The sequence below is a fragment of the Etheostoma cragini genome, chromosome 23, assembly GCF_013103735.1.
Source record: "Etheostoma cragini isolate CJK2018 chromosome 23, CSU_Ecrag_1.0, whole genome shotgun sequence".
NCBI lineage: Eukaryota > Metazoa > Chordata > Actinopteri > Perciformes > Percidae > Etheostoma > Etheostoma cragini.
Genome location: NC_048429.1, coordinates 3,444,054 through 3,457,050, shown reverse-complemented (window position 1 = coordinate 3,457,050; position 12,997 = coordinate 3,444,054). Strand labels below are relative to the sequence as shown.

At 38.1% G+C, this 12,997-nt stretch overlaps 2 protein-coding genes across 3 annotated transcripts in view; both read right to left on the bottom strand.

Moving 5' to 3' along the window:
* Nucleotides 1–10,061, bottom strand: part of snrpf (small nuclear ribonucleoprotein polypeptide F) — a 17,038-nt gene extending 6,977 nt beyond the window's left edge. The window contains exons 1-4 of one of the 2 annotated variants that reach the window (XM_034863838.1): nt 9,912–10,061; nt 8,753–8,878; nt 7,662–7,726; nt 7,215–7,295 (exon numbers count right to left, since the gene is read on the bottom strand). In XM_034863838.1, the coding sequence (XP_034719729.1) occupies nt 7,229–7,295; nt 7,662–7,726; nt 8,753–8,878; nt 9,912–9,914 (261 nt within the window). In that variant the 5' untranslated portion in view covers nt 9,915–10,061 and the 3' untranslated portion in view covers nt 7,215–7,228. Of the gene's footprint in view, nt 1–7,018; nt 7,296–7,661; nt 7,727–8,752; nt 8,879–9,911 lie in introns of those variants that run through there. The other variant, XM_034863837.1, reaches the window with a different exon arrangement.
* On the bottom strand, nt 1,879–6,684 carry amdhd1 (amidohydrolase domain containing 1). The gene is made up of 9 exons (XM_034863834.1): nt 6,446–6,684; nt 5,777–5,883; nt 5,592–5,656; nt 5,231–5,508; nt 4,468–4,693; nt 3,502–3,626; nt 3,000–3,093; nt 2,743–2,903; nt 1,879–2,192 (listed from the first exon to the last, which is right to left on the bottom strand). The coding sequence occupies exons 1-9, from the start codon at nt 6,580–6,582 to the stop codon at nt 2,087–2,089; spliced, it is 1,299 nt and encodes a 432-aa protein (XP_034719725.1). The 5' UTR covers nt 6,583–6,684; the 3' UTR covers nt 1,879–2,086.
* Nucleotides 10,062–12,997: the final 2,936 nt, after the last annotated feature.

Here is a 12,997-nt window from a genome sequence, read left to right as displayed (position 1 = left end):
TTTCAACATGCTATACTATGACTTTTTTTCGACATCCTATACTATGACTTTTTTTCGACATGCTATACTATGACTTTTTTTTCAACATTCTTTGACATGATTCACAATTTTTCGACATACTGTACCATGATTTTTTTTCATACATTCGACATTCTAGGACTCATTATAAAATGTTTTTTCGGCATGCTGTCGTGACTTGGAGCGAGTTTGACCTTAAGGATTTATTAAGTAGAACAAAAAAAACCACAGTTCACACCAAAAACAAGGAAAGGATGTCCAAAAAAACAAAAGTAATCCAACAAACAGGAACTAGTGATAAAAAAGGACAAGAAGACAGCACAGAACAAGAGAAGGGAACTGACACACTGGACGGCACGCTGATTTTACACAAGAACAGGGTCGTGGTAGAGTGGCTGCCTGCCATCGGAAGGTTGGTGGTTCAATACCTGGCCCTGCAGTTCCATGCCGAAGTGTCCTTCGGCACGACACTGAGCCCTAAGTTGCCGTCGGAGTGAAAATGTGTGGCGAATGTTTATCTGATGAGAAGGTGGCACCTTGTACGAATGTGTGTGAATGGTTCTTGTAATGAAACCGCTTCAGTCGTCAAGACTAAAAACTACATGAGAACATTCCATTTACATTTGCAAGAAAGATTTACACATTTACTAAATACAAGAGTGTGCAAACAAGGGACAGGTGATACATCAGGGCGGGGCAGAACAATCAAACCGCTGGGAAAAACAAGACAGAAAATAAAACCAGACTGGAATGAAAAACAGACTACCAAAATAAAGGAAACATACTATTACATACCATGACTTTTTTTCATTATTTTCGACATGCTATACTATGACTTTTGTTCTTTTTTTCAACATGCTATACTATGTTTTTTATTTCATTTTTTTCGACATGCTATACTATGACTTTTTTTCATTATTTTCCACATGCTATACTATGACTTTTTTATCTTTTTTCGACATGCTATACTATGACTTTTTTTCTTACTTTCGACATGCTGCTATACTATGACTTTTTTTTAATTCTTTTCGACATGCTATACTATGACTTTTTTAAAATGTTTTTTCGACATGCTATACTATGACTGTTTTTCATTATTTACAACATTTAGCATTCACTAAATACAAGAGTGTGCAAACAAGGGACAGGTGACACATCAGGGCGGGGCAGAACAATCAAACAGCTGGGAAAACACAAGACAGCAAATAAAACCAGACTGGAATGAAAAACAGACTACCAAAATAAAGGAAACATACTATTACATTTTCATTTTTTTTCTACATACTGACTTTTGAAATCCTATATACCATGACTTCTTTCATATTTTTTCATACTTTTTCCATTTTTTACAACATGCTATACAATGATTTTTTTTACTTTTTTTGACATGCAAAACTGACTTTTTAGACTTACTATACAGGGGATTTTTCAACATGGTATACTTTGACTTTTTTTCCCTACATACTACACTATGACTTTTTAACTGTATACTGTACTATGACTTTTTTGTACAATGATTTTTTTTAAACTTTTCCGAGATACATACTATACAATTGCTTTTTCTACACACTGCTCTTATAATTACTGACCCTATGACTTCAACACTTTTCTTTTCTTCTGCTTTACTCTATAGTTTTGTTATCTGCTTTTACCCCAATGTCAGACAGCAGCTCTTATGATTATACAGATCAAAGTAGGGTGAGCACCAGGTCATCTTTACACATTAACAAAGGTTACATCATGTCAATCAATAACCTGTTTGATCACTTGAGGTGTGAAATAGGTTACCTGTTTTCTGAGGTGATAATACAATTATTCTGCTGCTGTAGTCTCTGAATAACTGCTTTACAGAAACAGAGATAGATGAATAGAAAGGCAGATTTTAGTCAACAGTTAACATAACATTTTATCTAAAAACAGTGGACAGAGCTAGGCTACTGGTCTCCCTGTTTCCAGAAACATACACACATTTTAAAAAATGTCTGTAAGTAGTATTACAAGTATTATATTAATATTGTATAGCTGTCTATCACAATTATTGAAAGCACCTTCGCCATTTTTTTTCTGATTATAAGTCCATAGTTTTGCCATTATCAACGACGATGTTTCCTTTAATCACAACATAACGGATCAACTCCTGATGTCCCCCCAGCTGGTAGATAAGATGTTCCCATCTGCAATAAAAGGAGAGGGTCTGTTCAACATACAAACACTTCATAAAAAACACGCAGTTATCAGCAATAAATATTAAGGTGTCTCACTCATTTGTCAGAATAAAACATCTATGCAAGCTGATAAGACTAAAAGACACTATTACACAACAATACCAATATGTTTTCACAGTTCAATCTTTATTTTAGTTAGACCTGGTCCTTTAGCTTGTGATATATATATATATATATATATATATATATATATATATATATATATATATGCAGTTTGAGAGTAATAACTTGGAAAACTGTCAACAGAACTTTCTATTAATTCATTGTTTCTGCTTTTACTAAAAAAAATGTTCACCCTGAATGGTGTAATTCTTATGCGGTGTTCAATGTAGTTTGAAGTATTTAAAGCACTCTATTGGAAGTTTTGTGAACAGCATCTCATTCAAGCCTGGATTCTGGTATAAGCAACAGCTGTTCAACAAATATTTCCCACAAAGGAACCAGAGCTATTTACGCTCAGAAACCTTTCTGTGTGTGTTAATCTTGACATCTGATTTACCGTGTGGTGTTGAGGACCAGCAGGTCTCCGTGTTTGCTGACCTCCAGGGAGCCATGTGTGTGGGAGCGCCCCAGGGCGTAGGCCGCGTTGATGGTGGCCGCAGCCAAAGCCTCAGGCATGGACATCCTCATGTTGACACAGGCCAGGTGCATGACTATTGGCTGAGGACGTAGACAAGACAGAGAGAGGAAAACGCCAATGAACAGGATAGAGACAAGAGATCCGTTTGCAACTATCATAGACTTGTATGTTCTCACCATGGAGCAGCAGTAGGCGTTGGGGTTAAAGTCGCTGCCGAGGGCGACGATTACTCCAGCTTCCAACATATCTCTGGCCCGAGGCTGAGGCAGCCTGAACACATGCAAATTATTAGACAGCTCACAGTGGGAGTATTTCTGTGTGTTACAAAGTGGTGGAGAAAGTATTCAGATCCGATTTTTCTGTCAACAACCAATTGATCTACTAATTGTTTTAGCTCTTCCTGTATATACAGTATTGTTTGGTAGTAAAATTAAACAAAGCATCATCTTTAATAGGCCCTTTGTATGTTGTGTAAAATGTTGTGAAGTAACTTAAGTTATTAAAAAAATGTAGTGGACTAAAAAGTAAAATATTTCCCTCTGAGATGTAATGGAGTAGAAGTTTAAATAGGCATGAAAACAAAGTACTCAAATAAAGTACAAGTACCTCAAATTTGAACTTAAGTACAGTGCTTGAGTAAATGTACTTAGTTACATTCCACTACTGGTGTTACAGTACCGTAGGATGTAAGCTGTAGTTGGTAAAAGGACGGCGGCGGTTCTTGCTGTTGCCATGGCAGCAATCCCCTCGTCTGTGACCTCCTCCAGGTGACTGATGGCCAAGGCTCCGAGCTCTGCACCCAACTGACACACAAATACACACTCAGGTTAACAACAAGATTATTTGATAAATTAACAGTTGATTAATTGATCAGTTTAAAAACAAAACAGCAATTCTAATAATTGATTAGTCATTAAAGTAATTTATAAAACAAATGTGCTGCTTTTCTCAGTTTTTATGATTGTAAACTGAATGTCTTTAAATGTTGGACTGTTGCTTTGACAAAAAAATATCAATGTGAGCTCTGGAAAATAATGATTGAAGTGTTTCCCTATTTTAAGCTTTAAATACCAAAAAACAAATGAATCGTCTAAATAATCAGCAGATTAATGAAAATACTTGTTTGCAGCTCTCCTTTTATGTTTAGTAACATTACTGATGAAAACAAAAGTTTAATAGCAACAATAAATAATAACTTGAAGACACCTTGAAACTCAGAAAAGATTGTTTGATTTTATTAAATAATGGACTATCAAAACAATCTCATGTTGTCTGTAAAATAAAGCACATTTTCCAAAACTCAATTGTTAGGCCTCCAAAAATCACTCCCATTACCCGGTTTACAACCTGCTTAGAACCCAACAACAGACACAAAGACTTGGCAACTAAGGACCCGAATATTTTTCACAGGATTTGGTGGAAAATAATAAGTGGGAGTTCTATTTTAACATCTTAGTGGTTCAGAGGAATGATAATCCAACTTTTAGGCCATTTTGAGGCTGTAACATGATGAGCTGTGTTGCATTACACAGACAGGTTATTTAGAAGTTAGTCTACTCTTACTGATATAAACGGAGTGCACTACACATGAGAACCACAATGGTTCAAAGGCCCAAAAAACGCAGCTTTAGGAGTAAGTGATACCTGAGCAGAGTTCATGGGATGAAGCTCATCTCCGTGGAAGTTGATGTTGAGGCCCATGTCTTTGCCGGCCTGCAGGATGGAACGAGTAGAGCCGAGGTCAAACACTCCCTGCTCACAGAACACGTCGATGTTGTCGACTCTCAGAGTCCCAGCAGACATCTGCTCCTTCAGTCGGGGCAGATGAACCTGCAGGATGTCCTTTGTTGCTTCTTCAACGGTCTTCCCTCTAAATAAAAGAAGAGAGAAGATTGGTTGGTTATTCACTTTCAGGATTTGATGTGAAATATGCAGTCTTGTATAAAAAAGTATGAGTATCTTACCAAAAAATTACCTTTTGGAATACTACTTGAATAACAGTCTTAAAGTATCAAAAGATATTTTCTGACATTAAATGTACTTAATTAAAAGTAAGAGTTAAAAAAACTTTGATTATGAACTTTATTGTATAACATGCAGGATTTTCACACCTTCTTAAACATCACATTCAAAGTCAATTTTGTGAGGAAGAATCTTTCACTCCAAATTACAAAAACATTTCCTGCAAGTAAAGTGTAACAAAAATGCTTAGGGGGGAATTGTATCAGAGTAAAAGTATACATTTTATTTAGGAAATGTAGTGGAGTAAAAATGAAAGAAATTTAAAAGGTTTCAGGAAATATAAATAACAGAGTAAAGCCCAGGATCGTGAAAATGAGTATTCGTAGTATTTGTAATTAGTTACATTACAACACTGGAAATAAGAAGTGTTGAGGAAGGTCCCTACTTAGGCACTGCGTGGGCTCCACAGTAGGTTGAGGAGATGTTGATGGGCAGGGTGCGTCTGGCCTCCTCGATCACCTCCAGCATCTTCACCTCAGTCTGCAGATCCAGTCCGTACCCGCTCTTACACTCCACCAGGGTTGTCCCTGCTCGCTGCATCCGGACCAGCCTGCTGCTGAGGGAGCCCAGCAGCTCTGAGGACCTGGCAGCTCGGGTGTGCTCCACCGTGAAGTGGATCCCTCCACCGGCCCGGTGCACGTCCATGTAGGTGGCACCTGCCAGCTGCAAGAGTAACATTGATTTTATAAAACTATGTAGCACCAGTTGTGGAAGTGAGATCAACAAACTTTCAGAATGGGATTTACCTTCATTGCAAATTCATGCACCCTGTCACCAGCCCAGACTGGATGGGTGTGCGCATCAACCAACCCTGAAACAAAAAGATTTTCAAAATACTAATCACTGATTTCATGTAATTGTAAAACCAGTCCAAAAATCCAGTCCCAACACACAAAGCTTGGATGTTAGCCTCTGCTGAGCCGATACTCACCAGGCAGGACACACATTCCTGAAGCATCAATCACTTTATCAAAGGTCCCTTCTGGATACTGTGCTCTGATGATTTCTGCAGGCCCCACAGCTTTAATGAGCCCATCACTGGATGAAGAAATTGGTTGTTTTAAAGTCACTTTAAAGCCCAGCTTGCACCGGAACATACAACTATAAGTTTGACAATGTACAGCTTAGACCAATGGCAAGCGAACAGATGAAAAACCTTTTGGTAAACACCCTCAGTCCAAACTATACATTGTGCCCCAGTAGTGGTAGGTTAATAGCACCAGTATAAAACATAACTAGATTAAATGTCCAGAAACTAAACTAAACCAAGTAACAAGTGGTTATTAATGAATACATTTTAAAAGTGATATTTATAGAAAAATGTCTAAAGTTTTCAGCAGTAATTTTCTTGGAGTAATGAGCAGTTACAGCCTGTAGGGGGCACCAGTGTGGACACGTCCCATTCCATTTGCCTTTTAAAACCGGCAGATCAACTAAAGCTGTGCTGACATTTAGTATGCAGGTATGAAGAGCAGTCACACAGTTAATAACCAATGCTAATAATAACCATTTGTGTAACATTTCTACACTAACTCATTCAATATTTAACAGGTGCTTGCACATGCTTATTACATGGTGTGAAGAAATCTCAGATGCTTACCTCCCTATTACTACGCTCCCATTTTCAATCACAGAAAGATTTTGCATGCCATGTTTGGTCAAGAACTTCTCTCCGTTGTTGCAGATCAGGACCACCAGTTTGGCATTCTTCACCAGGAGTCTATCATTTTTGGACATTTTGATACATCCAAAGCAGAAACACTTAACTTCAGAGTGACTGGCTTTCAACTACTTTTGGAACAGGCAAATATTTGTTCAGGAGAACAGTTTAAAGTGCACAGTAAGGGGTGGGGGGGGGGCTGCTGCCACCGACAGCCAGTAATCATTGAAGAGAAATTTACATATTCTGTTAGATACACATGGCCAATTCCAATCTGGCCCCTACACTCTTCCAACTGGGGGTGCACAATATGACCTAAAATCAAAATCACGATTATTGCACATTTTACCTCAATAATGATAATTAATCACATTTTACATATAATCTTGTCTGAAGGCAAAATGTTTCCAGAACAAAGAAGTTTGCTGGGCCAAAAAGAACGTTAATTACAAAATTAATAACTCGTTTAACTGACAGCACTAGTTATTACATAAAAAACCACAATATATCAGGTTTAAGAAAGGGTACAATAATCATTTTATTGTGTCTGTATCACAAAGTCACAACATAAAATTGCAGTAAAAAAAAAAAAAAAAAGAAAAACATTTTCAAAACTGCTTGAAGAAAAAACCTAAAGCGCAGGCGTTCATTTGTTTCACATGGTGAAAACACAAACACACATCATCTCAGCTACAAGGTACAATCACACAACAGGGCTAAGCATCACTCCCTCATTTCTCCATCTTCCTCCTCTTCTTCTACACCTCTGATGTACAAAACATTATTGCACCTGTGGGTATGAAACACACCTGTTAGCACACACTAAGACAGGACCACAATATCATGATCATGTTCTGCTCCTTTTGCTACCACCACTGATTCCTTTGAAAAATGACACGTTAATTATTAACAGAAGTTAGCTGAGGTAGTAAGGAAAAACAATTGAGCCATTAAAATAACTTTCTGTGTATCGTTTTGGCAGAAACTGCTCTTTAGCAGCCAGATTCAGCAACTGTTGCATTTTCCTTCAAAAACATAATTATCTTACTTTAAATTACCTTGCTGAAAAGCAGTAAATGCAAAATTAAGTAACTAATATAGATTCTACTGAACTAGTTATGGAATAAAGATAAAAAGATTTTTTAGGTTGACAAACCTGACAAGCACTTCACCAAGATGGCCCGCCAATGCTCCATCCACATACTCTTCTGTGTTTGCCAGCTGTCAAGAAAACATGTAAATATAAATAGGTTAAGATGTCACTCATAAGGGCGTATTTGCGCGGTTAAGGAGGAATCGTGCTCTCTGATCTGAATGGTACAGCTTGGTGTATTACAATCCTATCAAATCGCAAAGAGAAAAAAACTGTCCGCACAACTTATACTTCAGAACATGTAATACTTGCAACTGTGTAATGTATGTTAGGTCAGAAAAAATCAAAAGTGGCCCTTAGTATTAAGCATTAAGTACTGCAGGGCATCTCCCCCTCGTGTACTGCCCCAGACTGGCCAGTTCTTGGGGTTGTTTTTGCCATCCTGGGTCTCACAGTAAGGACATTGCAATGTGTTGCCGTGGCCACATCTGCTGTCCTCACGCCTCCTGGCACCATGCCTAAGGCCCGTTCACGCAGGTTAGCAGGGACCCTGGGCGTCTTTCTTTTGGTGTTTTTCAGTCAGTATAACGGTCTCTCTACGTTCCTCTCTATTTTCTTGTAACTGTGAACTTAATTGCCTACCGCCCTTAAGCTGTCATTTTTTTTCCGATCAATCAATAGATGCATGTTCATCAGTTGTTTGTGGTTCATTGAACCAGCATGGAAAACATTGTTTAAACCCTTAACAATGAAGAGCTCTAAAGTTATTTAGATATTTACAAAAGTATCTTTAAAATACAGTGTCGTGAAAATGGGGTGTTTCTTTTGTTGTTGAGTCTGTGTGTGTGTATACATATAAATACATACATACATATATATATATATATACATACATACATACATATATATATACATACATATATATATATATATATAATGCTTAATTCTTTACATGAGGAAACATGCAGGTGTGAAAAGATGGAATAACAAGTAAAAATATGACCTAAATGTGAAATGAACAAAACTGCTTTGTGTTTGATTTACCAGTGGAGCAACACAATATTTTGTTTGTGCAAGCAAGGACGGCACATATCTGTGTTGATGAATACCAATTGTTGTGGAACAAGACATATTATACAATATATAGTTCTCACCTGCATATTCATGTACCCATCCACAGACACCAGGTAGCCCTTGTACTCCATACCCCACTTCAGTTTCACCATCACCGGCTTGCCTGTCAGGCCGTTCAAGAATGGCTTTGGGTTCAAAGGTAAACTCTATAGAGACAAAAGAAGAGGCGGGTTATTATACACAGTTTACTATACCACCTTTCAGATATGTTACATAACTATGCATGTATTTTGTGACAGCATTGCCAACATTAACCAGGGTATTGCTTACTGTTGCAAATATTTTTTCTCTAAATAGACGGGTCCTGCCAAATTTAGTTTTATAAATCTGACACATAATTTTGGCTTGGCATATCAGCAGCATGTCATATGAAAACATGCATCTAGTGAACATTCCCCCTGAACATGTGGCGATGTAATGTTAATAAATTAGGCCGAACACTCAGTCCTTATTTTAAATACCCTATAAAAACAAAAACAGTGTCTGTCAATATATGGCAGTAAACAAGGTAACATTAGGTAGAACAATTCTAAGTCATTATTTACGTGTTACTGCTGTGCTGTTTGGATGTATCCCAAAGTGAAAAGCTACAGCTGGTGTAGCCTGTATTGTACAGACTTACAGCCAACCCCAGACAAAATGCTTCACGAGAAAACCCATTTTTGCACTTCTTTGTTCATACGGTTTTCAGCCAACAGTAACGTTAAGTCAGTAAGACTGCGCACTTTACAGCCAAGCAACCCAAACAATAATGTCTTCACGGGAAAAATTAAAAAAATAAAGCTAGCGTTTAGGTGGAGCAGGTTCTGGAAAGTATACATGTACTGCTTGCCGATAAGCACCATGCTAATTAGAAGATTTTTGAATCGAGTTTGGTGGGCCTTCTTTCTACTCATAAGGCCAAACAGGCGGCATTGGTTCACTTGTAAATTACGTTACGCCGCCGAATAAACGAAGACATGAACCGTAGTACTACTTTAGTAACTAAATACTATATTTTATGTAGCTTCTGAGAGTAAACGTGAGAGTCATTCATTCATTCACTTAAAACCAAGAATGAGAAGCGAGCGCAGCTAATGCTAACTAGCAAATAGGCTACATTCTTTGCGCAGTGATAGCAAAATACATCTCAATTAATATCTAAGTAGTTGATGGTAAACATTAGTAAGATGTACTCACCATTTCTGTTCTAGTCAAATGTGTGTGGGAATGAATAAATTCGGTATGTTTTCGTCACAAGTACGTTCGTACTTCGCAAAGTAGCACACGCTTTACCGCCGAACAGGAAGTAAAACACTTTGACCTGTGAGGGGTCTTCCTGTTTGTGCATACTGCCACCTAGTGGTGAGAGGTCTACACTGTAACACACAGCTCAATAGCCTTCTTCTTGTCCCTGACTCTTTACCATTCACAGTCAAACAAGAAAAAGTCAATCCTCGCAAATTATTTCTGTCAAATAACTCATTTATAATTTAAATAATCGTTTACAAGTTGACCTTCTTTAAGGTTTACTTTATGAGGTGGGCTATTCCCTCTGAAATGATAATAATATGCTTGAACGGACATTCTTTAAAATGTGTCACATGATAACTGTAAGGGTGAGTCATATTTTTCTTCTGAACTACTGCACATCCAGCATCACTGTCAGTCTCTCTGTCTGCCCTGAGTTGAACTATGCTGTGTGTGTAACACCATACTCTATAGAATGATTCACTTCAACATGAACCTGGTCAAAGAACTATTCAGTAATTATAAAACTCTGACCTTATTAGGAGCAGAAAGTAAAATGACTGTCATATCTGGGTCGTCTCGGCTCTCTGTCTGGGCAACTATTTTTCTCCAGGCACACACAGAGTCTGAAGATTTCACTCATTTTACTGTGTAAAAGAGTTCAACTGTTACTGAAGCATTCAACAAGTTCAAACCTGATATATTAAATGAAACCAACATCTGACTTACTACAGTGAAGGGCTTGGTTCTGTCAAAAATTCCTCTAAAATTGCAATAGAGCTTTCTTTGCATGTTTGAAATACTCATGTCCTTACATCATTCGGCCTGTTTTCTTCTCTCTCCTTTTGAGTTGGCCCCCTGTGTAATTAATCAATCTGTCCATCAGTTGCATGGCATGTTAACAATGTGTGTATGGTTGTATGTCAGGAGCAGGGGCAGGGCCAGGGGGTGACACTGGCCACGAAACAACCACAAAGAGACAAAGAGTGTCCACAAAGAAACACCAAATTATCACAAAGAGACGGAAAAACGACCACGAGATGCAAAAGGAACACAAAGATCAAACATCAAAGAGATTAAAATATGAACGCGACCACAAAGAGACACAAAACAACTAAACAGAGATCCAAATTAATCTCAATGAGATAAAAAACAACCACAATGAGACAAAAATGACCACAAAGTGAAGATAAATGAATAAAACTGACACAAAATAGCCACAGAGACAAAGAAGTGTCCACAAAGAGACCCAAAACAACCTCAAACAGATGAAAAGAGACCACAATAAAACAGGAAACGTCCACAACAAGATGCAAAGCGTTCACAAAAGGATGCAAAACAAAAAAAATAAAAAGACATAGCCCAAAAAACACAAAAACGCATCCACAAAGAGACACAAAAAATCCACAAAGAGACTAAAAGAGACCACACAGAGTTGAAATATGAACGCAAAGAGACAACAAATGACCACAATGTGATGGCAAGCCTTTTAGTTGTTGGTATCATCATTTGGAGGAAGACAGCTTTGTTGAAGAGGCCAGTCGAATCATTCCAGTCTAATGCCAAACAGCCCTTTGAAGTCTGCAGAGGAAAGCTGAGAGACTAAAGTTAACAGGGAATGGGCCTGTGGAGTGCATGAATGCAGGAAGTGTAAAGCATGGGACTCACAAACCTCACAGCTGAAAGACCTAGCTTCATCACCTTGCCACGAGTTAAATGAGAAGATACCACACTCATGGCTGTACCACATAGCTCTGTATACTTTGTGCTATGGCTTAGCTTAGCACAGAGTCTGGAAACAGGGAGTTTAAATCTCAGAGAAAGATCCCAGGTTTCTTTCTCTACAAAGAGTAGGAATGATGACTGAACCAGGACAGACAGAACAAAGTGAACAGGTGAGATAATTTCATTTGGCTCACTGTTTATCGGACATGGGTCAGAAGCTCAGAAAGCAGGTCATGGTCCGATTACACAGCAGACAGAGAGGCCAAAGCCACGCTGTGTTCAGTCGAGCTTGACCCAAATGGGCCGGAGCGGAAAGAACATTGTGCATATTTTTTGTACCACTACTGAGCACAGGGGGGCACACTGCAGTCTGCGCAGGGTTGTTTATATTGTTCACACAGGCCCAACCATGATCCAAGTGGTGGCAATTTAAAGCTTCATGTTACATACTGTATATTTCAACGCTTTTATCCTGCCCCTTTTTTCTTTATATGGGCTATTAAGCAGCCATTGTTGGGAGTAGACGGCCATGTGGAAAGCAGAACTGGAATTTAAAACCTTGCATTTTATTTGGCTTGCATATTTCACTGGTTTTGTATGGACACCAACAATGTTGTCAACAAAGGCTGCAGCCGAGCATCCAATCGGTGTAAAAGCATCAGCAGCATCACTTTGTGTGTGCGTTCCAAAGCCAATTAGTCAGAAACGTGGATATGAGCACTCATTTGCGCCCCACATTAGCTTTTCATCAGACTCCACGTGGGCTGGACAGGGGGCCACACAGGTGTCCATACATGGACGTCTGGTATTAATATAACAGTTGCTCACTAATCACACTTACCAGCCATAACATTCAACATTAAAATATAAATACATGATTCTGAAATGGGCCATTCTGCATAAAGAGTACTTCTATTTCTGGTACTTCACGCATATTTTGATGCTACACGTTTACAGTGGGGGAAAAAGGTACATTCACTCAAGTTTAACTTTACTTGACTATTTTAATTTTATGCTACTTCATACTTCAAATCTACTACATTTCAGAAGTAAATGTAGTTTTTACCTAACTTCAATTTTTTAAGAGCTATTGTTGTCAAGATTTTACATATACAACTTAAGATCCATTTATAAATTATGATCCATTGCTGCAGATTAAACTATCAAAAGTATCCAAAGCAGTTCCAAATTCATATTTAACCTATCTCTTACATCATTTTACTAATTTTTCCCCCCTAATAGACCTACTTCTGTACTGCTTTTTGAAACACTGAATGCATGACTTTTTATTTGTAATACAGTTATATATA

Excerpts from the sequence above, each read along its gene's own strand:
- amdhd1 (XM_034863834.1), bottom strand. The coding sequence starts at position 6,582 with ATGTCCAAAAATGATAGACTCCTGGTGAAGAATGCCAAACTGGTGGTC. Across the intron at positions 5,884-6,445 it reads GGGAGCGTAGTAATAGGGAG|TGATGGGCTCATTAAAGCTG; the intron begins GTAAGCATCTGA and ends TTCTTCATCCAG. Across the intron at positions 5,657-5,776 it reads AGGAATGTGTGTCCTGCCTG|GGTTGGTTGATGCGCACACC; the intron begins GTGAGTATCGGC and ends TTTTTGTTTCAG.